This window comes from Hypanus sabinus, chromosome 21 (assembly GCF_030144855.1).
Source record: "Hypanus sabinus isolate sHypSab1 chromosome 21, sHypSab1.hap1, whole genome shotgun sequence".
NCBI lineage: Eukaryota > Metazoa > Chordata > Chondrichthyes > Myliobatiformes > Dasyatidae > Hypanus > Hypanus sabinus.
Genome location: NC_082726.1, coordinates 68212099 through 68237700, shown reverse-complemented (window position 1 = coordinate 68237700; position 25602 = coordinate 68212099). Strand labels below are relative to the sequence as shown.

The 25602-nt window shown below is 40.3% G+C and overlaps 1 protein-coding gene across 4 annotated transcripts in view; it reads right to left on the bottom strand.

Moving 5' to 3' along the window:
• The window catches only part of tubgcp2 (tubulin gamma complex component 2), a 64455-nt gene extending 39051 nt beyond the window's left edge, over positions 1–25404 (bottom strand). Inside the window, exons 1-11 of one of the 4 annotated variants that reach the window (XM_059946816.1) lie at positions 25142–25404; positions 23302–23460; positions 22719–22847; positions 21316–21492; positions 16560–16719; positions 14580–14787; positions 13712–13911; positions 12852–13041; positions 9371–9516; positions 5569–5749; positions 1343–1523 (exon numbers count right to left, since the gene is read on the bottom strand). In XM_059946816.1, coding sequence (XP_059802799.1) covers positions 1343–1523; positions 5569–5749; positions 9371–9516; positions 12852–13041; positions 13712–13911; positions 14580–14787; positions 16560–16719; positions 21316–21492; positions 22719–22847; positions 23302–23460; positions 25142–25171 — 1761 coding nt within the window. In that variant the 5' untranslated portion in view covers positions 25172–25404. The remainder of the gene's footprint in view (positions 1–1342; positions 1524–5568; positions 5750–9370; positions 9517–12851; positions 13042–13711; positions 13912–14579; positions 14788–16559; positions 16720–21315; positions 21493–22718; positions 22848–23301; positions 23461–25141) is intronic. The other 3 variants (XM_059946819.1, XM_059946817.1, XM_059946818.1) reach the window with 3 other exon arrangements.
• Between the last annotated feature and the right edge of the window lie 198 nt (positions 25405–25602).

The following is a 25602-nucleotide window of genomic DNA, read 5'->3' as shown; positions in this document are numbered from 1 at the left end:
CATGGCTGATTTATCCCTCTCAATCCCATTCTCCTGCCTTCTCCCTGTAATTCTGACACCCTGACTAATCAAGAACCTATCAACTAGCACATGGAGATTAGCAATCATACAAGACCAAAACTCACAGGAACAGATCTTTCTGACTTGATGGAAAAGTTGGCTTATGGACAGTTTCAGGAACAGATCACTTGCATCTCCTAGGATGGCCAGTTCTTCTATCAGACATCCCAGAGCAAACAATCCTAATGTGTTCAAGTTCTTCTAGCTCAAAGCTCAAGCAGCATCCTAGTGAGACTTTTCCTCATCTTTCTTAGACTGGCAACCAGTACTGCACACAATACTCCAAATTCAGGTAGATGGAGCTTGTAAGCCTGGGAAGGCTGTCCATCTAAGAGAGGGAAAACTCTGATTTTAAATATCTGCTGCCTTGCGGCCATACTCACTCATGGGAAAGGCTTCAGGAGTAAACCCTGAGGACAAATCTGGAGCTGGAGTCCCTAAGGCAGTCTGACGTTGTCTTCAGCCTTGTTCTGGCAACTCCTGCGACGACACTTGTGCCAAGCTGTATCGGCCCTTGCCCTTCCCTTGGACATCAGTGGCCTGGAGAAGGGAGACTTGCTGCATGGGCAACAGCCGGTCTTCCATACAACCTTGCCCAGGCCTGCGCCCTGGAGAAGATTCTGCAGGCGCAGATCCATGGTCTCATGAGACTAATGGATGCCATACTCCAAATCAGGCCTAACTGAAATTTTATGAAGCTGCCTAACCTTGTAAACCTTTTTTACCTATTGTCCTGACCGATGAAGGTAAATATACAATAGGCTATCTTTACCACCTTATCTACTTGTGTTGCCACATTCAGAGATCTATGGGCAAACATCCTTTGTACATTGATGCTCTTGCCTTTACTTTAAACTTTTATCTTGCATTCGAGCTCCCACACTAGTCTGTATTACACTCCATTTCTGATCTCACTGCCACATTTCCATGATCCATACCTTACTTGTACCACTGGATCTGGACTGCCGATGTTGGAAGAGTGGAAACGCCACAGTGCAACAGCTTTTCCACTTTAAAAACTCCCCTGTACAGCTTTCACCATCATCATCAGATATGACGGACAACCAATTAATCATACCCTGCGTGTTTTTTGAGAACATTGCTCTCTATCAGAGAAAATAGAAGGGTTTAGAAAAATGGAGAGCTATGGGCAGACCTAGGTAATTTCTCAGGTAAGGATATGTTTGGCTCAGCTTTGTGGGCCAAAGGGCCTGTATTGTGCTGTTGACTTTTCTGTTTCTTTCTATAATACAAAGGTTTCATCAGTTCTGTCCCAACATACCTTTAAATCATCTTTAAATGGGTCCGTATTGGCCGTGCTCATTCGCAGTGCCAGCTCCAGAAGAGCTTCTAGTCTGGTGGGAATGATGTCATCCACTGACTTTTTCAGCTCTTCTTCTGTAAGGTCCATGAAATGGACAAAGAAATCTCCCTGATCCATCAGGAAGTAATGTTTTATTGACCTGCAGAAACAATAATCAACACAATTAACATTTTATTGCAGAACCATATACTGATTTTATAGTAGAGCATAGGGTAATTAACCACCATAAAGCTTGTTGAAGGATGACTTAAAATTCACATGGAACCTATTTAACCATTCTTATTTTGTTAGCACAGAGCAAGTAATGAAATTCAGCTTTGGACATGCATTAAATAATCTTTATCTCAACCAGACACCCGGCTCAAATTAAATGATCCTCCAAGTAGATTAGCCATAAGAACAGAGAATGGGTAATAAAACCAATCAGACAGCTACATTTATATGCAATACACTACCTGTTGGCACAAGTGAAGTCATGCAAACACAGTTCTCTTAAATCTAGACTAATATCACAGAGACTTAGGATATTTAAAAGTTGTAATTTCCCATCAGTTCAGATTACATATCTATAAACTATCAGTGAATTACCTTATCCAATTTCCTACAAAGACTTCCTCTTCAAGTCAAGTTGATGAAGGGAAAGGTAAACTTGGGTAGAGGGATAGGTAAATGGGGGAATGGATTAAGGGGTATGATTAGCTTTTGATCAATTGTCTTACAGGTACCTTATGTTACTGAGCAGTCAGAAAGAAACTCTACCCGGCAGCAGGTGACGCACTAGGCATTGTTCTCTAAAAGTAAATGCTAAGCACAACTAAATATGGGTATAGAATGATTGAAGGGGCATCTCAAGGCATAACTCAATATGGGACAGAACGTTCGAAAGAAGGGGGAAGTGTCACGGGGAGGTGCTAATATGAGGAACTTAGGTTGTATCCAGGCTAGTCTTGGCAGAAGTAATTATAACTAACCAATAATGATCTTACATCTAATTGTATCTTAGCACTTGATCAAAACTATTCTAAAACTGTATTAACTCGTGTAATAATATTTCCTGTAATGATCAATGTTATAAATTATGTGGAATTGTGTTCGGGGTGGGCAGTGTCCGGACTGTCTCTTTGGGAGATCAGTCTGTAACTTCCCCCATAGCATGCTATGAATAAAAAGTGAAGTTTGACGAAGCATTGATTGTTTTATGGTTTTATTGAATTCGTGGTACCTTGCGCTATTGCATCGGGTTGATCACCTTTGGCAAAGTCAACATCCCCAGTCTGCCTACAGCACGTATGCAGCATCCCCAGTCTACTTACAACATGCATGTAACATGCTCAGTCTACTCGTAATTAATTACAACTGTCTTGTCCATTGATGAAATGGTTTCTTTCCAAACAGTTTTCAAAACATCACATTAATCTTTAGTGGAGCGGAGGGTGCTAGTGTTCATTTATTACATGAATGTTATTCTTTGCATTGTTATCAAAACACATAGGCTTTAATTTGTATTTGGTACATTCAACTAACAATTAAGGATAACTACACTGTTATGTCACCATACCTGTCAGCAATAGTGGACCAAATAAAAGGGATTTTTTTTTTAATGTCATAGAAGGATTTCACTAAATTAGCCAACTTTTGCATGTGGTAAAGTTGTAGAATTTCTTACCTAAATATTCAAGATTAACATTTCAAGAGTATTATTTGTTGGTTATAATACATGTTTAAAAAACTCCTTACACTGTTAATAAGGAAGTCCACATACTGGGTACAAATCCCAGGGATTTGGAAAGTAGTGATTACAAAAAGCTATCCTGAAAGTCAATTAATCATGTGAAGATAAACATTCATATAAGACCAAAACTCACAGGAGCAGAATTAGGCTGTTTGGCCCATCGCCATTCCATCATGGCTGATTTATCCTTCTCAACCCCATTATCCTGCCTTCTCTCCGTAATTTTGACACCCTGACTAATCAAGAACCTATACCCAAAGAGTTGCCTTCTACAGCTGCTTGTGGCAATGAATTCCACAGATTCACCACCCTCTGGCTGAAGAAATTCCTCCCCACCTCTGCTCTGAAGGGACATTCCTCTATACTGAGACCGTGCCATCTAGTCTTACTCTCTCCCACCACAGGAAACATCCTCTACATGTCCAATCTGACTTTCAATATTCAGTAGGTTTCAATGAGATCCCCTCCATATCAGGCTAAAATAGAATGCATTCCAAAGTTAAACTTGAAGTGTTAATTGTACATTAGAACATTAAAATTGGTTGTAAAATTTTATTCAATTAGCTGGTATGTGGAACTACAGACAACGCAGCAAGGCTTACTTCAATTGCAACAGATGGACTTATCAGAGTTCGGATTTTGTTTAAACTTTGCACATTAACCCACCTTTGACTCCAGTAAACCACAGAATGTTATGGCTAAAATAAGTCAGCAAAATGTTTGTTCATTCCTCAGTGAAAGCATCACAAGGTGTGACTACCTATTTCAGTAAATAATTGTCCATGATTTGCAAATTCTTCAATGGAATCAAGTAGACAGACACTAATGATACAAATACATTGTTTCTGTTTGTTCCTGCCCCACCAAACATTTATCTACATATGTTGACTCTGTATCCCCCAGTTCAGTCTATTCCTACCTACATCCATGACACTCCACACGCTCTTGATCTTTACAATGACTTTAAGTTCCCTAGCTCCAATCAACTCATCTTCACTATGGATGTCCAGTCCCTATAGACCTCCATCCCCCATCAGGGGAACCTTAAAGCTCTCTGATTCTTTCTGGACAACAGACCCAACCAGTTCCCCTCCACCACCACTCACCTCCATCCGGTGGAACTGGTCCTCGCCCTCAACAATTTTTCCTTCAGTTGCTCCCACTTCCTTCAAACAAAAGGTGTAGCCATGGGCAGTCACATGGGTCCCAGCTATGCCTGCCATTTTGTCGGCTACATGGTACAGTCTATGTGCCAAGCCTATGCTGGTATCGCTCCCGAACTCTTCCTATGCTACATTAATGACTGCATTAGTGCTGCTTCCTGCACCCATGTAGAGTTTGTCAACTTCATCAACTTTCCCTCCAACTTCCACCTTGCCCTCTCCTAGGTCCGTTTCCAACACCTCCCTCCCATTTCTTGATCATCTCCGGAGAAAGTCTATCTACTGATGTATTTTATAATGCCACTGATTCTCACAGCTACCACTTCCCACCCTATTACTTGTTAAAATTGCCATCCCGTTCTCTCAGTTTTTTCATCATGCTGCATCTGCTTCCAGGATGAGGCTTTTATTTGCAGAACTAAAGAGATGTCCTCCTCCTTTAAAGAAAGGGGCTTCCTTTCCTTCACCATCAACGCTGCCCTCACCTGCATCTCTTCCTGAAACAATGACTGTTTATTCATTTCCATAAATGCTGCCTGACCTGCTGAGTTCTTCCAGCGTTTTGTGTGTGTTGCTTTGTGGTTCCAGCATCTACAAATTTTTTTGCATGTGTCACTCAGTGACTACATTACTGTGTACCTCCCGAACAGAATAGATACCTGTACCACCCCTTTGGTACCTCCACCCTCCCTATAACAAGCGGTTATTTGAGTTACTGTCATTTTCCTGATAGCTTGAACCAGTCTGGCCATTCTCCTCTGACCTCTCTCATGAACAAGGCGTTTTTGCCCACAGAACTGCTGCTCACTGGATCTTTGTTTGTTTAGAGACTGATGTAAGTGAAAATCCCCAGAGATCAGCAGTTTCTGAGATACTCAAACCATCCTGTCTGGCACCAACAATCATTCTGCAGTCAAAGTCACTTAGATCACATTTCTTTCCTATTTTGATGTCTGCTCTGAACAACAACTGAACCTCTTTGACATGGCTGCATGCTTTTATGAATTGAGTTGCTACCACATGATTGGCTGGTGTACTGCATGAAGTTGCTAACAGGAACTTGGAAAGCTACAAGCAATTCCAACTGCAGGACATAATTAAAAAAATAAATTGCTTGATATTTCAGAAATCTTCCTGTGGCATTATATTTGTAATCTACTGTACTGTGTATTTTACCATTAAAAGAGCACAAAGTGAGGAAATTAACAGCTATTTTGAAAATACTCAGTTACTTTAGGCAATAAATAGAAAACATTTGCTTTTTCAATAAATCATACAAGCCTTTATACCTGAGTCGTGCCAGGAGTTCTTTTTCCTTCATTAAGAAGTCTAATAGAACCTTGCTGGCATAGTTGTAGGATTTTTCAATTTGTTCCACATATGCTCGTTCCTTCAGAGTATAGATCACTTCCTTGGCATCTGGACACGTCACATCCCGACCACATTCTCTGACAACGTTAAGATATTTTCCTGCAAGTATAAAGTATACAGTTCTGTATCTTCAGAGTGATAGCCAAAATGAAGCACTTCCTTTTCTTCCATAGACCAGTGAATATATCCTGGGCTACTTGCCAACCAAGGCTGAGAAAATATTAAGTGAGAGAGAAAACAACTAAAAATATCAGATCAATTTTTTTCAATTACGTAATCCTTGATGCATGCTCGAAAGTAGGAAAGAAAGGAAGCAATTATTTATTGAGATACAACATGGAATAGGCCTTTCCAGTCTTTTGAGCTGCAACCAACTGATTTAACTCTAGCCTAATCACAGGACAATATACAATGACCTATTAACCAGTACATCTTCAGGCTGGGAGGAAACGGAATATCTGGAGATAACCGTGTATTCCACGGGGAGGATGTACAGACTCCTTACTCCCATGCCCCAAGCTGTAATAGCGTTATGCTACTGTGGCATATGAGATTTTCTACTTCAAGGCTCCTTCACTATATCAAAAAAAATTGCATATCCTTCATCAGTAATTTTTTTATCTGATCAGGTAACAAAATTTATTAATTGTGCTGTGATAACATGTAATCCTCCTGCAAGACTGGAAATCCCTTACAAGATGTCCAAGAAGGAAATTACCTAAATACCAGCAGTTTTTCATGGTAGACCCTGCACTATTAGTTGTATTCCTGAAATACAAACACCTTTAATAGTAATTCTGTATTATTCTTATTTCATCCAATATAAATCCCTGACATTTTATTGTCAAACACAAATGTTGAATCAATGTTACGGAAATTTTAATGTACATGTTCATCAAAATCTATTTAAATAATATATACCTGGAATTTCAAAAACTCTCCTGATGCAGGGTAGAACAAATATTTAAACAGAGTTTCTGCTTTGGGAACAAATGGAACTCCAGATGCAAACTCTGCCCACAGTTCCACTCCTTTTTAAGATGTTCACTCCTCAGGTTTCACGTTGAATACCAGATGCAAAATCTGCATGAACTGGTACAACTGGAGAGTGCAGAATGTAAAAAATATTGTTTTGAAGAATTGATTTCAAAAGGTGTAATTTTAGGCAATTTGATGAACATGGCTGTAATCAACTTAAATCAAAAATAAACACTGTAATCAGTCTTGTCCAACACCCAAGTAATTATATTTTAAAAGCAATGAAGGGATTCTATGCTGGATGATAGTGCATTGCTTTTACCTGTACTTGCCACTGTAAACCTCATGCGCTTCCACCAAGAACTCACTGTCCATTACAAATCTATAAGACCCTGCATAGAATAATATGCTAGTTATATTTCATAGGATTTTAACAATATCAGTAGATCTGTCCTCATCTAGAAAACCTTAACTTTTGGAACCTCCCCAATGATCGCTAAACAAATGGAAATCTCCTTAACAGTTATTTGGACCTGGAACTGTGGCAAAGGATTCTGTGAATCGTAGAACCACAATTGGTGCTTAAAATCCAACTGTATTTTGCATTGGTTTAGCTGATATGAACAACACAGCAGAAACAAAAGTCAATATAAACTCTATACTGGACAAATTAATAAAAATGTGCAACAAATGATTATAATACCAGTTTTCTGCTGCATTAGCAAGTTCTTTCAGGGTAAGAAAAGCCAGAAAATCTTTTCCTTTCTATAATGGAAATCATGAAGACGTTAAATGTACATTGTAGTCGGATGTTAAACAATTTCATTTCCTTGAAGATTCTATCAGCTTTTCTTAATGCAGCCACAAAGCAAATCTTCCTTGTTTACTGAATGACTTATGAAGTGGATCTCGAAGATAAAATCAAAGTAAATTTATTATCAAAGTACATGTATGTTACTATATTCTACCTTGAGATTCAAAAATTAGATGTTTCATTTCTTTTCCAAAGTAATATGCTTGCTCAGTTCTTTAAACAAAACATGGAACTACTTAAGTCCTCCTGGTCATCAAGTTGGTTCATTCTCGACTATAGCAACATTTCTGAATAATATCAACTTGTCTAAGTACAATATTTGCATTTATACAACAGTAACATTTTTCAGAAATGCTGGAGCACCGAGTACAATTCCGATGTCAACAGTAAGTAGTTCGTCCTGGCCGTGGAATGTGTGTGTTTTCTCCAGGTACTTCAGTTTCCTAACACAGTCATTGACTTAATGGTTATTGGTTAATTGGTCATTGTAAATTGTCCTGTGATTAGGCTAGGGTTAAATTGGGGGCTGATGCATTCATTAGGCTGAAAGGTTCTATTCTGCACTGTATAAACAAACAAACAAACAAACTCCCGTCCTGGAAATCATTCTCCACAGCAAGATCAAATGCAAGCTCTTTATACAGAGAACTCCCCCTCGTTCACCCACTTGTTCCCTATTCCCAGGGTGGTCTAACTTATTCTTGCATCTCACCTCACCACACACACCTACTTGATTTTATTACATATGTGCTCAGTGTGATTTAATTAAGCTTCTCAGCTGCAATCTGCAGTAGTACATAACAGAATATTCAATGCATGCAAGTATCCTCGGTAATTTATCCTGAATGTGACAAATCAACATTCGGGTTACAATCATGAAGAAATTACAACAAACTTATACTAGTTAAGTGTCTGGGTTTTTATTGCAATGTTTGCTTTGTTACGAATGAGGAGCAACTCTGATGGGCAGAAGGGTGCAAAGTCGCCCCCCCCCCCCCTTTTTGAGAATCGCAAAATCGCTATTATTTCAGGTCTGATACCAAGGAAATGACAGCTCATGTCAGTTAATGAGAGAGAGACAATGCAGGGATACACAAAAGTGGAATGTCTCCTCCTAACAAAAGCAGAACAGAACCACTGATTACTGCTATTGTCTCTTGAAGGAATTGTGTATTGAGTACTGTTCTATTCATTGAAACCCCTCAGGGGGCAACCAGAGAGGTCTGGTTGATGGGTTGCATCATCCCAACCTGACTGACACCTGAGACCCCGTGAGTGCAGATAAAAGTAAGGTCTGGGGAACACCCCTCAGACGCACCAGGAGAGATGCTACGAGACTGGTGGGGGCTTGTGTATGTGTCCACTCTTGCCTGGGTGACGAGTCCTCCACGGAACGGTCTAGCTAAAGGACGGAGGAGTCATACGTGAATGGCCACAACAACAACGCATCGACGGATCAAGATCGTAAAAGGAAAGTCGGCAAGTCAATAGCTGTTACTCTCTCTCTCTCTCCCCCCAACAATTGCAACACAGTGATCAACTACCGCAGCCTGCATGAACTGAACTTCATATTTCCATCGGACAATTCATTATCCCCTAGACAACGATAGAGCTTATTTCTTATTGATTATTATTATACCCACACTTTTAGGTTTAGTATTGATGACGTATATTATCTGTATATTTGCATTGATATTATTTTTGTGTATTTTTACTAATACTGTTAAAAATAGTATCATCAGACTTCAACGGATACTCCTATCTTTGCTGGTAAGATACCCAGTCACAGGGTTCGTAACAGCTTGAATTAAAAAATATTTTGATATTAAAATAAATTCACTTCAACCTTAAAGGATTATTTACATTTATTGAGTTACACAAGGTTACACATAAATAATGAAAAAAACAATCAGTAAGTATTGTATTACCTGTACTAAGTATCTTATCTGCCAACTTCTGCAGAAAGGAGGGGATTCGGTGCTGGATGATGGTATATCGCTGATCCCAGTACTTGTCGTTGTAATCCTCCTGAATCTTTTCCTTTTTAAGTTCATGCTCCTCTACCATGAACTCGCTGCCCATTACAAAGATCAATCAGTTTAATTTTATAATGCAAAGAACAATTAGTCCAAAAACTTAAAAATCTCCAAGCAGAACAAGTTGATTTATTTTTCGACAGAGTGAATATTTTCCTTTCTAATAATAGAAATTGTCTACATTTTATGAAAAGTAAAACCTATTGGATCCCTGCTAATAAAGTCCACTTCTTCCCCAGTCGCATAACTAAGGATTCTTGGTCAATCATCATTTAATCCTTTGCAGTAACAGCAACAAGATGCAGAGTGTGAAGTTGGAAAAGAATGATTTCTTGAACTGTAGAATGGAATTAAGGTATGACCAAGTAAAGGCGTGGAAAAATAAAGGTGTCAATTCCCAACAGCTTTAATGGCATTAATGTATTGACTACAGTGTTCTTGGGATGGAGATTATAGTGTCAAGCTCAGATAGGAAAAAAAATGCAATTATTATTCTTGGATTGAATGCTGGAAGGAGATTTGCTAGAGGTACAAGTTCATAACAGTTCAAATGACAGGAAGCTATCCTCATAAGCAGACAATTCAAGAGCTTTAAAAGCAGGAAATTTTTCAACGGGAGTAGTTGATTGAAGTACTGCGCAAATGCAATAGGAGCATTCCTGCGCAAGTCCAGTGAAGAGCTTGAAGAATCTCTGTTAAGGACATACTGCCTGGCGGAGCAGTCATCGTGGGAGCAGTCTTCAGAGTAGTCCGAGTCGGAGTAGTAAGGTTTTGACTCAACAGGGCTTCGGCGAAAACAGACAGAGGCAATGTAAGTAGGTAAGTTCATTCTTTGTTGTTATTTAAATCTTGAGAGGATAAAGATATGTCTACAGAACCAGTGTTCTGCTCTGGGTGTCAGATGTGGGATTTCTGGGAGACTTCCAGCCTCCCCATTGGCCACAACTGCACCAGGTGCATCGAGATGCAACTCCATAGGGACCGTGTTAGGGAACTGGAGCCACAGCTCAAAGACCTTCAGTCTGTTAGGGAGCTACAAGACGGAAGTCACTTCAAAGCTACAGGAGACAAATAAATGGGTGACCGTCAGGAGCGGAAAAGGAGAATGCCAGAGCACCCTTGTGGCCGTCTCTCTTAACAAGTACTCCATTCTGAGTACTGTTCATGGGGCTGGAGGGGAAGGAAACAACCTCTCTGGGAGAAGCAACAGTCCCATGTCTCTAGCACTGAGCCTGGCCCTGTGGCTCAGAAGAGGAGCAGTAGTAATAGGGGACTCTATAGTTTGGGAGACTGATAGGTGATTCTGTTGATGTGAAAAGGAAACACAGATGGTAGTTTGCTCCCAGGTGCCAGGATCCACGATGCTGCGATATTTCTGAAAGCATCCACAATATCCCGAAATGGGAGGGGAAGCAGCCAAAAGTAGTGGTACATATTGGTACCAATGACATAGGTAGAAAAAGGGAAGAGATCCAGAAAAAACAATATAGAAAGGAAGCGAAGAAGCAGGACCTCAAGGGTAGTAATCTTGGGATTGCTGCCTGTGCCACACAATAGTAGGATAGGAATAGAATGAGGTGGAGGATAAATGCATGGCTGAAGAATTGAAGCAGGGGCTGGGATTCAGATTTCTGGATCATTGGGACGTCTTCTCAGGCAGGTGAGACCTGTACAAAAGGGACAGATTGAACTTGACAATACTCTTGCGATCAGACTTGCTAGAGCTGTTGGGAGTAATTTAAACTAACAGGACAGGGAGATGGGAACCAGGATGATAGAGCTGAGGATGCTCCAGCAGGTTTACAAATAGATGATGGATGTAACATGCATGGAAGGAAGGACAAGCCAAATACAGACAGAGCAAAGAGTTAGATTGTACCACAGAGGCAAAATTCAAAAGTGCAAAATATGCAGGACTGAAGGTGCTGTATTTAAATGCATGTAGCATTAGAGATTGGTTGATATGATGTGGGCATAATTGAGTTGTGGCTGAAAGACGACCATAGTTAGGAGCTTAACATCAAAGGATATACTTTGCATCAAAAGGCCAGGCATGAAGGCATAGGCAGTGGAGTGGCTCTGTTGTAAGAGATGGAATTACATCTTAAGAGGCGACACAGTGTTAGAGAAATTTAAATCTTTGTGGGTGGGTTTAAGAAACTGCAAGGGTAAAAGAAGCAATATGGAAATCATATATAGGCCTCCAAATTGTAGTGAGATGTGGGGTTGAGTATTACCATATTTATCTACCTTGCGTTCTGTTCTATATATATGTATATAAAAAAAAGGGGATTTGGAAAATCAGGTTGGTGTCAGATCACAAAAGCGGGAATTTGTTGAATGCATGCGAGATGGCTTCTTAGGGCAGCTTGTGCTTGAGCCTACCCAGGAAAAGGCAATCTTAAGATTGGATGTTGTATAGTAACCCAGCTCTTATTAGGGCTTAATGTACAGGAACCCTTAGAAGATAGTGATCATAATATGACTGAATTCATACTGCAATTTGAGAGGGAGAAGCACATGTAGCAGTATTGTAATGGAATAAAGGGAATTACAGAGGAATGAGAGAGGAGCTTGTCCAGATGGACTGAAGGATACTGGAGGAATTCTTTTAGCCAGAGAGTAGTGAATCTGTGGAATGCTCTGCCACAAACTGAGGTGGACGCCCAATTCATGGGTATATTAAAGGGGGAAGCTAATAATTTCCTGATTGGTAAGGGCATCAAAGATTATGGCAAGAAGGCAGGTGTAGTAGGTCATCCATGATGGAATGGTGATGCAGACTCGATGGGCTGAATGGCCTAATCCTGTTCTTTTGTCTTATGGTTTATAAATAACTGGGATTAAGATTTTGCATGAAAGAATCAAGGGGAATAGATAAAACTCATTGCAGTAGGTAGTGGTGGCCAAGGAATCTGTGTTCTAAAGGGACTTTTGGGCAGGGGCGTGTGAGAAGAATGATGGAGTAAGGGCAGAGAACGGGTTGGAATGGTGAAACAGCAGTTAGCGCAATCACTGATTGGTCGTTTCATACCAACCGCTGTATCTAAAGTTCATACATTCCCCTCATGACTGCATGGGTTTCCTTTGCGTGCAAAAATGTACTGCTTAGGGTTAGTGAGTTCATGGGCATGCTATGTTGGTGCTAGAAGCGTGGCGATACTTGTGGGCTCCTGCAGCACATCACAAACAATGATACAAATGACTTGTGAAAATATATGTTTTGATGCTTTGATACAAGAATGAAAAATAAAGTTAGAGTACATATTGCTCTACACTTAATGGTCAAAATGTCACGTTTTGGTGCTACAGCAATGCTCTACTCTGGAACTAATCTTACGGGGATAGAGGGTTTTCAATATTGATCTTATACCTGTAAGGATCCTGTATAATTCCTCTGTAGATCCATTTTTCTAAAATTTCAAAGTACGGAACACTTGCTGCCTTGGTTAGGTAGAGGCACAACTCCTGTGCCTGGTTGTCACCTGTGTAGTTAAATGTTCTGTCATGAAGCACACTCAGCGTTGATCCTCCCATACATTCTCCTTTCTCCACGGAGGTAGCTAGAACAGAACACAAGGTAGATAACAATCAGGTATTTATATTTTGCAGAAAATACTTCCTGCAGTTGCTAGAAAATAAAAGAAATTTCTACTGACTATGAATAAGTTTGAAGCTATTAAATGCTTTCACATTTCAAACAAGGATTATTCTCACTTAACAATCTTCAACAATTCTTTGCAATGCTTTAGTTAGTATGAACAATTTATTTTCATTTTATTTGTTTAAAGATACTGCATGGAATAGGCCCTTCTGGCCCTTTGAGCTGTGCTGCCCAGCAACCCCAATTTAACCCTAACCCAAACATGGGAAAATTTACAATGACCAATTAACCTAATCAGTATGTCTTTGAATGGTGGCAGGAAACTGAAGGACCCAGAGAAAACCCACGCATTCCACAGGGAAGACACAGAGATTCTTTACAGAGGATGCTGGGATTGAACTCTGAACTCTTGACACCACGAGCTGTAATAGTGTCACGCTAACTGCTATGCTACAGTGGCGTCCAAATTTTCTACTTGTACTTGCTGCTCCATTGAAAACAATGGGTTAAAATGCATGGATAAACTGGCCTTGGTTTCATTTCAAAACTTTTGATGCTTGTCCTTACATAGAAATTATAAATAAGCAAATAATTACAAAATACATACAAGGATAGGGATAACATAATACCTATTGATGCCAGTATTTCCATTGTTCTAATGGTTGGTTGAACATAAAACCAAAGCTTCTGTAATGATAGCAGTCCTTGTCTCTGCAAGTGTTCCAGTTGTGTTACAAGGATCATGTACTCCTTCACAAGTGTCCGCATTGCTGCAGCTAAAGCATGGTTTACTTGGCCATATTCAAATGATGACTTATCTTCAATGAACCTGCAACAACATTCAAAACAATTATTAAAGCTGGAAAACAGACAGTCTGTCTTACATGCTCCCGTAAGAGTGCAAGAGGAAGCAATAATAGACCTCCTGTTGGGAACTGAAGGAGACCAATATGAACAGCATCTCCACAATGACAAAGCAACACCAACTCTGTTGTTTCCTAACTCATGTCTCCTCAAACAGATCTATCACTCCCATTTAAAGGAAGGTCGACGAGCCTCTAGAGGGCAAAGGAAATGCTTCAAAGATAACACTAAAATCAGCCTGAGAAAATTCAACATTATATTTAAAAACTGGGAAGATTTTGCTCAATAGATGCACCTGGAGGAAATCTGTTCAAGAGTGAACTGTGCTATATGACAGTGACCTCTGTTGTGCCATGCAGAACAACTGGTACCTGCTAAAGGATAGAACGAACAACCCAAAAGACCCAACAACTAACCAGACCACCACTTACTCTTGCCCTCACTGTACCAGAACATGGGAATCCACGCTTGGCCTCTACAGGCATCTGAGGATCCAGCAGTAGACAAATCCTTAGGAGAATACCATAATCGACTTGAGTAATCGTACGACTGTATCTGGTCTACAGTGTGCCACAGCCCAAGTCTGTACACCTGCTTGAGGACAAGATCTGTTAACATTTGTGACTTGCCTACCTGGTAACAGATGAATAGCTTGCTGCTATTGGAAGGATCCTATTCACAAGCTCCTTAACAGACATGTCCAGTGTGGGGTCAACTGTAAAGCATCGGCTGTGCTTGCCCATCAGTGGTTGGGCTGTGATGTATTTTCCATCTACTCCGATCAAAATGTAGAGCAGATCTTCAACTATCATTTGTTCTTGTGTAGCAAGAGGAACAGTCCCTAATGGAAAAGGGAAGTTTAATGTTGAAACAAATATAATGTACTAAATTTTCATAGTCACGACAGTTTGCTCTAAAAGACTTGGTACCAAATTTTTCTAAATGTTATAATCAGGCTTATTGTCACCATGACAAATGCTGACACATTGTTGTTTTGTGGCCACAGTGCAATCCAACAGATAAAATATACTATAAATTACAATAAGAAATTATATATTAAAATAAAATAAATAGTGCAAGAGCTGCATCTTAAAAACGATATAAAGGAAGCCATGGTAAACCACAGATGGTGTAGATTTCTAGTACATAAGGCATAGAGCAAAATTACACCATTTAGCCCATTCAGTCTTTACCACCATTCCACCATGGCTGATTTATTTTCTCTGTCAACCCCATTCTTCTGCCTTCTCCCCATAACCTTTGACAGCCTTACTAATCAAAAACCCATCAACCTTTACTTTAAATATACCCAATGACTTGGCCTCCACAGCCATCTCTGGCAATGAATTCCAAAGGTTAACCACCCTTTGACTACAGAAATTCCTCCTCTTTTAGCTACGACTCAAAGATGCCCTCATCATATCTGTCAATCTCTAACTGTGCTACAAGATCATCTACCTTATTCCGTATACTGCATGTATTCACATATAACATCTTCAGTTCTGCATTCATCACCCTTTTTGATTTTGCCCGTTACTGAAAGTTTAATTCTTATCCCTATCCAAACAACACAGTGCATCTACTTTTATAGCAACTGCCTCATCCCTTCAACCTCTGCCCTTTTAGATATTAGTGAAATTCAGCAATAGACTTTCCAAACTTAGAAAACCAGTTATTCAAAGGAACTATTTAGATAGGCAATGCTCAGTGATTTAGATAGAGCACATGGGAGATGGCTTGACAGATTAAAGCTTGGCCTAAGTAGGGCATGTTTCCGTATGGGTAGACATATCTGAAAAAGGTCAGGGTACAACCAGTATGTATCTTCAGGTTACCTGCAATCCTTTCCTAATTTCAACAGTCAAATAAATTATTCATTAAATTTCAAAACAAGGATAAAAGTTAAGTAAAATATGACTCCACCCCAGACCTTGGATTGACAAGGTTAATAAGAGTAACCAAATAGTGGAAAAGCCATCCAGAATATTTTCTTCCCAGCAGTCACCATGACAAATGTTGATGTATTGTGTGTAGTTAATGGATATTAACACCTAAAGAATGAACTCATTCACTTTTGCAGGAGGGAAAAAATAACAGAGGAATTATAAACACAAGACAATCCGCAAATGCTGGAAATCCAGAGTAACACACACACAATGCCAGAGGAGCTCAGCAGGTCAGGCAGCATCTATGGAGAAAAACATATAGTTGACATTCTGGTCAAGACCCTTCATCAAAAGAATTATATATATTTTTTATAAACCAATTCTGCTACAGGTTTTAGTGAGATGGAATGAAGTTGAGTTTTTGCAGCATATATAGAAATGCCCAAAGGTGCATAATATAAACTTTATTTGAATAGAGCATTCACAGCTTTAACACAGTAGGGAAGGTATTAACAGTTGGTGAGATTGATGGTTGTGATGGACAAAAGCACCATTTCACTACAAGATTAAATATGATTACAAGTTCAAACAACATTTCCTTTATCATATCAATATTTCCAAATTAAATAGATTTGATAGTCATTAACCTAATCAGGACAGTATACAAAAATAATTCTACTTTCAAGTTTGATGTTGAATGAGGTTTAAATCTACTTAGTCTACCTACCGATAGAAACTACAGTTTCAGTGATTGGACTGGAACTGGTTATGAAGTCCCCCAGAAGCGCCGACCTCTCGTATACCCAAGTTGGGAAATGAGGGATGATCACCCCTGGATTCTTTTTGATGTGTTTGTCACGAAGGAGTTTGCGAACTACTTCCAGTGGCTAGAAATTAAAATTTACAAAATACTTCGTGTGATTCAATTTACTGTAAGTACAACATTCTGACCAGATCCACAGTAGAGTAGTAGTCAGCACAGCTTACAGAACCAATGATCAGAGCTCAGCTCTCGCCACTGTCTGTATGGAGTTCATATGTTCTCCCTGTAACCATATGGGTTTCCTCCAAAGACGGGTTAGGGCAAATAAATTGTGGGCATGCTATATTGGTGCTGGAAACATGACGACATTTGAAGGTTGCCTCCAGCACATCCTCAGACTTGTTGGTTGTTGATGCAAATAATGCATTTCACTGTATATTCCAATGTTTTAGACCTTAAGACACAGGAGCAAAACTTGGCCATACAGCCCATTGGACTTGTTCTGCCATTCCATCATAGCCTATTTATTATCCCTCTCACACCATTCTCCAATCTACTCCCTATAACCTTTGATACCCTGACTAATCAAGAACCTATCAACCTCTGCCTTAAATATACCCAGACTTGGCCTGCACAGCCGTCTGCAGCAATAAATCCTATAGATTCACTACCCTCTGGCTAAAGAAAATTTTCCTCATCTCTGTTCAAAAAATAGATGTCTCTACTTTGAGGTAGTACCCTTTGGTCCTCATTATTGGAAACATCCTCTCCACATCCACTCTTTCTAGTCCTTTCAATATTCAGTATATTTCAATGAGATCCCCTGTCATTCTTCTAAATGCCCACAATCACAGGCACACAGCCATCAAACACTCTTCGTATGCTAACCTTTTCATTCCTGGATTAATTCTTTTGAACCTTCTCTGAACCCTCTCCAATTCCAGCACATCTTTTCTTAGGTAAGGGGCCCCAAACTGCTCGCAATACTCCAAGTACAGTCTGAACAATGCCTTATAAAGCCTCAACTTACATCCTTGCTCTTATTTTCTAGTCCTCTCAAAATGAATCCTGACATTGCATTTGCCTTCCTTACTTCTGGCTCAAACTGCAAGTTAACTTTTAGAAAGTTCTGCATGAGGACTCCCAAGTCCCTTTGCATTTCTGATTTTTGCATTTTTTGGCAATTTAGAAAAGTAGTCCACACCTTTATTCCATCTACAAAAGTACGACCATTCACTTCCCTGCTCTATATTCTATCTGCCACTTTTTTGCCCATTCTCCCAATCTAAGTCCTTCTGCAAATACCCTGTTTCTTCAACATTACATTCCCTTCCACCTATTTTCATAGCCTCTCTACTTCCTCAAAACTGTCCCTCCAACTACCTCCATATTGTCCTCAAACTTTGCAACAAAGCCAATCAATTCCATCATCCGAATCACTGACATATAATGTAAAAAGAATCCGTCTCAACACAGATCTTTATGGAGCAACACTAGCCACTGGCAGCTAGCCAGAAAAGGTTCCTTTTATTCCCACCCTTTGCCTCCTGCCAATCAGCCACTGCTTTATCCATGCTTGAATCTTTCCTGTAATACCATGGGCTTGTAGCTTGTTAAGCAGCCTCAGTGTGGCGCCTTATCAAAGGCCTTCTGAAAAATCCAAGTACACCAAATCAACCAATTCTCCTTTGTCTATCTGGCTTGTAGTTTCTTCAAAGAATTCCAACAGATTTGTCAGGCAAGATTTCTCCTTAAGGTACTGTGCTGACTTTGGCATATTTGGTCGTGTGCTTCCAAGTACAATGAAACATCATTCTTGGTAATAAACCTCAACATCTTTCCAACCACATAAGTCAAGCTAACTGGCCTATAATTTCCTTCCTTTGTCTCCCTCCCTGCTTAGAATGGGGTGATATTTGCAATTTTTCAGTGATTCTTGAAAGCTCACTACTAATGCCACCATAATCTATTCAGCTTCCTCTTTCAGAACTCTGGGGTGCAGTCCAGGTGATTTATATACTTCTCAGCTTCCTAAGCATGTTCTCCTTAATAATAGAAACAACACTCACTTTGGCCCCTGACAGTCTTGCACTTCTGGCATTCTGCTAGCACCTTCCACAGTGAAGTTTAACACAAAATACTTCCTTTTGTTTGTCCGTTATTTCTTTGCCCCTCATTACTACCTCTCTAGTGTCATTTTCCAACATCTACTTTTGTTTCTCTTTTATTCTATATACCCAAGAGTAAAAACCTCTTATATTATTGGCTAGCTTGCCTTCATATTTAAGCTTTTCCTCTTTATGGCTTTATAGCTTACTTTCATATTCCATCTTTGCCTTCTTAATAACTTTTTTTAGTTGCCTTGATTTTTTTTTTTAAAAAATTCCCTAATCCTTTACCTTCCCTCTAATTTTTGCTATATCATATGCCCTCTCTTTTGCTTTTATGCTGTCTTTGACTTTCCTTATTAGACTCATCCTCCGTTTAGAATACTTCTTCATTTTTGGGAGGTACCTTTCCTGAATTGCTCCCAGAAACTCCAGCCATTGCTGCTCTGCCATCATCCCTGCTAGTGGCCCCTTCCAATCAACTTCAGCCAGTTTCCCTCTCATGCCTCTGTAATTCAACTTACTTCATTGTAATACTGATACATCTGATTTTAGCGTCTCCTTCTCAAACTGCCGGGAGAATTCTATTATATTGCCTAAGGGTTCCTTTTCCCTTAAGCTCACTAATTGAATCTGAGTTATTACATAACATCCAATTCAAAATAGCCTTTCCCCTACAGGAGCTGCTCTAAAAAGCCATCTCATAGGCCCACAAATTCCCTCTCTTGGGATCCCACACAACCAGATTTTCCCAATCTACCTGCATAGTGAAATCCACCATGACTATTGCAACATTGCCCTTTTTACACGTCTTTTCTAACTCCCGTTGCAATTTGTAGCCCACATCCTGGTTATCGTTCAGAGCCTGTATAGAACTCCTATCAGGGTCTTTTTAACATTGCAGTTTCTTAACTCTACCCACAAAGATTCTACATCTTCTGATCCAATGTCACCTCTTCCTAAGGATTTGATTTCTTTTTTTAAAACCAACAGAACCACACCACTCCCTCTGCTTAACTGCCTGTTCTTTTATGTATCCTTGGATGTTAAGTTCCCAACTATGATCTTTTTCAGACATGACTCAGTGATACTGATAACATACCTGCCAATCTGTAACTGTGCTACAAGTTAATCTACCTTAATCCACATACTGTGTGATTTCAAATATAATATATTCAATCCTGTATTCATCACCCTTTTTGATTTTGCTCCCATGTTACATTTTAACTCATCCCACTGACTGCAATGTTTCCCTACCATCTTCCTGTCCGTCCTCACACTCACTACACATTTCAGCTACTTTTATACCAACTGCCCATCCTCAGCCCCATTACTATGGTTCCTGCCCCACTGCCAAATTCATTTACACCATCCCAAAAGCTCTAGCAAACCTTCCTGCAAGGCTATTGGTCCCCATCATGTTCATATGCAGCCTGTCTTTTTTGTACAAATCAGAAGCAAGAGAAAATATGAAAATGCTGGAAATCCAAGCAACACAACACAAAAGGCAGGAGGAACTCAGCAGGTCAGGCATCATGAATGGAAAAGAGTAAAGAGCCAAAGTTTCAGACCAAGATCCTTCACCAGGATTGGAGAAAAAAAGATGAGAATTCAGAGTAAGAAAGTGGGAGGGAGGGGAGGAAGAAAGATGATAGGTGAAACGGGGGGGGGGGGGAGGGGAGAAGTAAAGAGCAGGAAGTTGATTGGTGAAAAAGATAAGAGCTAGAGATGAGGGCAACCTATTTTAATTCCATTTCCCATTTTGACATGTCAGTCTTTGGCCTCCTCTACCGCAACAATGAGGCCACACTCAAGTTGGAGGAGCAACACCTTATATTCTGCCTGGGTACCCTTTAACCTGATGTGCGAACATTGATTTCTCGAACTTCCGGTAACTGTACCCTCCCCATCATCCCCCATTCCCATTCCACCCCCCTCTCCTTATCTCCTTACCTGCCCATCACCTCCTTCTGGTGCTCCTTTCCCTCCCCTTTCCTCTAGGCTCTTCTGTCCTCTCCTATGAGATTCCCCCTTCTCCAGCTCTTTACCTTTTCCATCAATTGACTTCCCTGCTCTCTACTTGAACCCTCCTCTGTCTCAGTTTCACCTATCACCTTGTATTTCTTCCTCCACTCCCTCTATTTTCTCCAGTCCTAATGAAGGACCTCCGCCGGAAATATCGACTGTTTACTCTTTTCCATAGATGCTGCCTGGACTGCTGAGTTCCTCCAGCATTTTGTGTGTTTTGCTTTTTGTACAGGTAGTACCTTCGCCAGAAGAGATTCTAATGATCCAGAGATCTGAAACCGTGTCCCTTGCACCAATTCTTCAGCCACGCATTCATCTGCCAGATCATTTTATTCTTACCTTCACTGGCATATTTTTGTGTACATGAAGCAAATAAAGGAAGTATTTTTATTAAATGATTAAGTAACATGACCGTGGAATGTCATGAGCAATGCTCCACAATCCACAATGGAGGAAGAACAGCATTAATGTATTGTGCACAAAACACAAAACGAGTTCAGCAATGATCTAGTTCTTTTGCATTTTCACAGTCGGAAAGATCTCACAAAAGTACAAATATATTAAAGAAAACAACAGTCTCTTACCTGTTGCGAGTTTGAGCTAGTAGTTACACTACCCAGCTGCTTGCGGAGTTCCTCAAGCTCCTGCAGCGAGAGTTTAGCAGTTGTTGAAGGGACACTGAACGTTGCAGTACTGCTAGTCAAGACATTGGTGGAGTGTTCTGCCCTGTCCTTTGCATTCTGTTGCAGGTACTGCAGGGTCTATCGTAAAAACAAAAAGTTAATTTGCCTTTAAATTTGCAGAATTTAAATATCAAACATTTTTAACTCAATTTCTTGCTTGTAATTAACTAAGTGAACAATTTGGCCCTAGAATCTTTACAAAACCTATGCTCAGATAATTCCATCATTTCACTTTTCACCTAAGCTCATCCTGTTTCTTGTCCTACTGACACAATTCAAGATCATTTAATGTTATTTCCAATACACAAGTGTAAAGGAGAATGAAATAATTTGGCTCTGATGCAACACACAAAAAAACAATAATATAAAGAACACAATAATTAAAAAAAAACACAATATATACAAATACCGAAGATAATTTATAGATTGATTGTAAGTCCATAAAGTGATGGTAGGTAGGAGTGTCTGTACGTAAGGTGTCTCTGACAGGAAGTGATAAAGTAGTGGTGGCTAGGGGAGTGGAGGGGTGGATTAGTGGGTGGAGGTGTTGATCAGACTTACTGCTTGGAGAAAGTAACTGTATTTGAATCTGGTGGTCCTGGCATGGACTCAACATAGCCTCCTCCTTGAAGGGAGTGGGACAGACTGTGAATCTGTCGAACAGCAACATCCTAGGAAGGGCCAGTGTCTGTCCCATAGGTGTCACTGGGACACCTGCAGAAGCACAGTCCCGAATGTTGAAGTTCTCCTAGCTGAGCTTTCCCATGCAGTTCAGGGGCAGAGCACAAACTGCAAAACCCCCAATAGTTATCCTGGGAAAACTGCACATCGAATCTGTGCCAGGAAAGCAGAGGGACCGCTGAGAGTAGAGTTACGTATTAAAGAGCCAAAGGAAAACCAGAGCTGTTGGAAATCTAAACTATAAACAGAAAATGTTGGAGGGATTCAACAGATCAGATGACATTAGATGATGAATATTTCTAGATTTTTCTGCTTTAATTTTAAAATGTTAATTTAATTACATTTAATATCAAAATTTAGTTCATTGTTCTTAATTGCTTAATTTAAAAACTATTCTTAAAAATTAGTTAAAATTTTAAAAAGAACTTTTAAAAAATAAACATTTGAAAGAAAACCTCACTGTTTTACACAGAACACAGATGGATTTTAACACTTTAACAATATCACAGGTAAGTTTAATGAAGTTTCTAATAACCATTTCAATAAATGGAATCCAAAACCCTCACTTTATAGAATGTGACATAAATAGGTCAAAAACCAAGATTTACTTTAAAATTCATCACCTCTTTATCTTCAGTAAGTTTTGATAACAGATAAACCAGTGGATCCAGATTCCGAATGTTGATTGATTTTAGCTCATCATATTTCCTGAGAAATTCCTCTGGTGTTCTAGAGAACTCAGTAATTTTTACCTTAGTAAGTATAACAAATAAAACATCAGCTTTTATTTAGTTTTATACAAAGTTCTGTACTCTCTGCACTCTCCCTTAATCATTTCTGCAGCCCCTCCAACCACTATCAGAATTGGCCATAGCTGAAAATAATATCCCCTTTAACCACATCCCACCATCGTCAAAACTACCCAGCACTCAGCAGGAGGATGCAGTACAATAAGACTTCATCACGTATTGCAGCATTCACCCATCACGTGTTTGCTAGCTCTCTGAAAGAACTCTCAATATAATTTCCTTTCCATGTCTGCTCAGTTTATTTGTCCCTCATCCAATTCACTCTATGAAAAGCTATTATTGAATCTGTTTTTGCCATTCTATAGGTAGTGCATTCTAAACTTTTTAATTATAATGTACATTGAAAACAATAAATTAAATTACTAGCAAATATGAAGGGCAGGGTAGGATGCATTACCTTTGCACTGTGAGAAGATACGGTAGTTGTGACATACGGAGTTCGATTTTTTTGAAGGAGATCAATATACACTTCAGCGCCATCACCACCACGAATTCGAAGCAAACTGAGCAATTCGTTCACATCGTGATGGATTCGGAATTCACTCATGGTGTTTTTCTACAAATAAAACAATGTAAATGCACTGAATTTGGTCAAAAGTGAAAATAATTCAAATCACAGCAATGACATCACACCTTTCAATACATCTAAATTCACCATTCGGCACCCTATGCTCAAAAGAAATTTGTTACATCAAATATTTGTCAACAAAAAAAATTTAAGAAGGAATAGCAGACATGGCCAATGGATTATATAAACTGCAGTGTTCTAAAACACAAGGGACTCTGCAGATGCTGGAAATACAAACCAACACAAACAAGATGCTGGAGGAACTCAGCAGGTCGGGCAGCATCTATGGAAGTGAATAAACAGTTGGTGTTTCAGGCCGAGACTCTTCCTTCAAGATATATTCCTCTAATATTTTGTGTGTGTGTTGCAATTTAAGTGAAGTTGGCTCTCCTTTAACTGGTTTTATATACTGGTCAATTATACTGGATGGGTGAACTTTGACAGAAAATACTTCTAAAATAGTTAGACTTACTGATAAGAATAAAAAAAGGATGGGATGCTTATGGAATAGTTTAAATCTAACCCAGACCCAATCACATGTAAATAATTTTAAAAATTGTAGATGGAAGGCTAAAAACACTGGAAACACACAGCTGAGGCACCACTGCCAATAAAGAAGCTACACACGCTTTAATTCCAAGATCCTTTGTTGGAGAAAGAAAAGCAAAATTAAGTTAGTTTTCAGAAACAGAGAAACTGGGAATATCAACCAAGTTAACTTCACAGCTGGATTATGCTTCTTTCTCCATTAACACTGCTAATAGTAAATCCAAGGGATGTAACCTAGCAAATCAGACTACACCGAGAAAAAGATAGCACAGCCCATTCTAATGTAATATTCAACTGTTTCTCTGTCCACTAATGTTGAACTGTTTCTCTGTCCACTAATGTTGCGACTATCCATGGAAATGAATAAACAGTCAATGTTCCAGGTCCAAGACTCTTCATAAGTCCTGTTTATTCATTACCACATGTGCTGCCTGACCTGTTGAGTTCCTTCAGCATTTTGTGTATTGTTGTAAACAATCAACTTCTATAGCCCACATTTAATTAATATTGGAAAAAAATATATACCACTAAGCTCTGACAATTACCACTAGGATATCTGCTAGAATTTTGTGACACATTCCAGAAGTGAAAAGAGCTTAATTTTTGAATATTTGAGCACCTCATAATTAGAAACCTATTTACTAAATATTCTCGCTGACTACATGCAATGTATAGAAACTTAAATGTATTATTGATATGTGCAATTTCAACATTATGACCTCATTACACAATGAATATGCTCATCTCAGTTCATGTGTAAAACATTGTGTGTGGACCTGCGGGAAACACGGGGTGCGCTTATTCAACAGTTTGCCGCTCGACTCCAATATCGAGTTTATTTCTGCCCTCAGTGCAGTCCCGAGGGGAAATCCCACCCTCCAACATTGGCTCCTCCGGCCACTGCTCCCTCGCCTCACCGTCCCTCCCCTCACTGATGGCCATACCCGGACCCAGCCCATCAGCCCAGCGCCATCGTGGGCTCTGTGCCCAACCCATTCAAACCCCGGCCCCGGCCCCCAGTACCCCGACTTGCGGGTACACGCCATCCGTAGCGGGACAGGGAAGACGGGTTTCAGGTCATCGGTGATGCGCACCGCATAGCGGACCCCGGACCCTTTACCCCTGGGCGCCCACGCTCCCACGGCGGCATCACCACCCTGGACGGGGGCCTTCCCGCCCCTTACTACATTTACCGGGCGCTGGCGGAAAGCTCTGATGCTTCTCCTCTCCCGCCCGCTAACGCCCTCTCTCCGTCGAGGCCAAAACAAAGCGTGTGCCGCCCTGCAGTGGCTCCGGGAAACCCAGGGCTCAGTCACTCGGTTCCGCCTCCGTCTTTCAAACAAAGGGACGGAACGCCGTTAGCAGCCGGCGTTAGGACCGCGGCGGCGGTGACAGTTGAGTTCGCCGCACGTATGCCAAAGTCGCCTGCCGATTGGTCGGCCGGCTCGGGGTTTCCTGAGCGTGCTCCCCACCTGGCCGCTGATTGGTCGGCCGGCTCGGGGTTTCCTGAGCGTGCGCCCCACCTGGCCGCTGATTGGTCAGCCGGCTCGGGGTTTCCTGAGCGTGCGCCCCACCTGGCCG